Source organism: Nicotiana tabacum, chromosome 22 (genome assembly GCF_000715075.1).
Source record: "Nicotiana tabacum cultivar K326 chromosome 22, ASM71507v2, whole genome shotgun sequence".
In the NCBI taxonomy this organism is placed as follows: Eukaryota; Viridiplantae; Streptophyta; class Magnoliopsida; order Solanales; family Solanaceae; genus Nicotiana; species Nicotiana tabacum.
In genome coordinates this window covers 228,980,656-228,982,863 of record NC_134101.1, presented here as the reverse complement: position 1 = coordinate 228,982,863, position 2,208 = coordinate 228,980,656, and the positions used below count along the sequence as shown (strand labels likewise).

The window sequence follows — 2,208 nt, the reverse complement described above, 5'->3', positions numbered from 1 at the left end:
CCTGAATGGAAATTCAGACTCCCTGAAGGATACATCCCTGCTAACAAAGAAACATTTAGTGGTTAAATCATATAACCTATATCCTTTTTGGGTGGTGGAATATCCCATGTGTACAACTTTTCTAGCTCTAGCAGCAAATTTGACCTCTCTCACCAAGTTAGTTGCATAACATAAACACCCAAGGACTCTTAGATGAACTATAGAGGTTTCTCTACCATGCAACATAGCAAAAGGACTCTTTCCATCTAAGATCTTAGAAGGTAGTCTGTTTATGATGTATACTGTTGTTTGTACACATTCCCCCCAAAAGAGACTTGGAACATTACTTTGAAATCTTAAAGCTCTAGCAGTGTTAAGTATGTGTCTATGTTTTCTCTCAACTACCCCATTCTGTTGAGGGGTATAGACACAGCTACTTTGATGAATAACACCTTGTGATTTCAAAAGATCAGTCCACTGTTTATTAAAGAACTCTGTCCCATTATCAGTTCTTAAAATCTTAACACAAGTATCAAACTGTGTTTTAACCATGCACTAAAATTACTTCAAGAAAATTATAGTTTCATTCTTAAACTGCATCAAAAAATCCAAGTAGCCCTTTGAGAAGTCATCAACAATTGTAAGGAAGTAGTGTTTCCTGTCATGAGTTGCCTTCTTATATGGTCCCCAAACATCCATGTGAACAAGTTCAAAAGGTCTATTACTCCTATTTTCACTATCTGGAAAGCTTAACCTACATTGTTTTGCCAAGGGGCAAACAGAACATTTATTTTGTATCTCATTATCTACTTTATTCTGCAAGAAAGGAACATGCTGCATTACAGGAATAGAGGCATGGCCAATCCTTATATGCCATAGATCCCCTATATCTCCAGCTGTGACCTTCATACCAACATGAGCTGCTAGTTGTCTGATTCATCTTCCCTTCAGCACATATAATCCTTCATCTTCCTTACCAATCCCCTTCACCTTGCCATTGTAAAGATCTTGAAACATACACAGTTCAGGTAAAAATATGATAGCACAACTCAGATCTCTGGTTAGTTTGGACACTGACATTAGGTTGAAATTAAAATCAGGCACATGAAGCACATCTTTCAGTTTATCAATAACTGACAGAAAAGAGCTCTCAATATGTTCTATTTTTGCACAACCTCTATTTGGAAGTGTAACCTTTTCCCTTCCCTTATCAGTTATTTTACTCACATCACTCATCAAGTCTAATATAGAGGATATGTGGTGTGTGGCTCCTGAATCCACAATCCATCTATCTTTCAGCTCATTCAAAGCTTCTACATTAGAGGATAGTGCAATCCATCTATCTTTCAGTTCATTCAAAGCTTCTACATTAGAGGATAGTGCAGTAACATCACCTGCATTATTAGCCTGAGTTGTAACTTCACTTGGTGAGTCTTTGTTGTTGAGCAATCCCAGAATTTGTTGATATTGAGTTTCTGTGAAGAAGTAGTCTCCCTTAGACTGTGTTGTTGCTTGTGAAGGTTGAGTTGTTGATCCTTCTGCATGGTTAGCTGCAGTAAGTGTTCCTCTAGGTTGAAAAGGTTTTCTTCCCTTAAAGTCTTCAGGATAGCCAATGATTTTAAAATAATTTTCTTTTGTATGGCCTTTCATACAACAATGGTCACATTGTAGAAATTGTTTCTTTCCTCTGTATCCCTGTCCTCTACCAGCTTGCATAGCTAATGGATCTCCTTTATCAGCCATAGAAACACTTCCCATCGATTGCTGACTTTCATCTTGAATGATTAGTGCATATGCTTGATTAAGAGTTGGTTCAGTAGTTTTAATTAAAATTTGTCGACGAGCTTGCTCATAGGTATCATTTAGCCCATCCAAAAATTGCATCACCCTTTGTTGATGCAAATGAATCATGTGTTCCTTAGATCTAGGACAATCACAGTCTAGAAATGGCACTAGAACATCATATTCAGCCCATAACTCCTTCAACTTAGTAGGATAGACAGATACAGAGTCTGATCCTTGTGATAATCTTGAGATCGATCTGTGCAATTGAAAAATACGTACTCGATTCACCTTATCAAAACGCTCCTTAAGGTCCTCCCAGACTGCATGTGCATCCGATGCATAGATGATTTCACTAAGCAGGTCCTTCGAAACAGAGTTCATTATCCAGGAATGTATTATCGCATTACAAGTCTCCCATTCCTCCAGAAGAGCATCCTTGTACAT

The 2,208-nt window shown here is 37.8% G+C and overlaps 1 protein-coding gene across 1 annotated transcript; it reads right to left on the bottom strand.

The window, feature by feature from the left end:
• Nucleotides 1–915: 915 nt before the first annotated feature.
• On the bottom strand, nucleotides 916–2,208 carry LOC142176312 (uncharacterized). Its single transcript, XM_075243440.1, has one exon. The coding sequence runs from the start codon at nucleotides 2,206–2,208 to the stop codon at nucleotides 916–918; it is 1,293 nt and encodes a 430-aa protein (XP_075099541.1).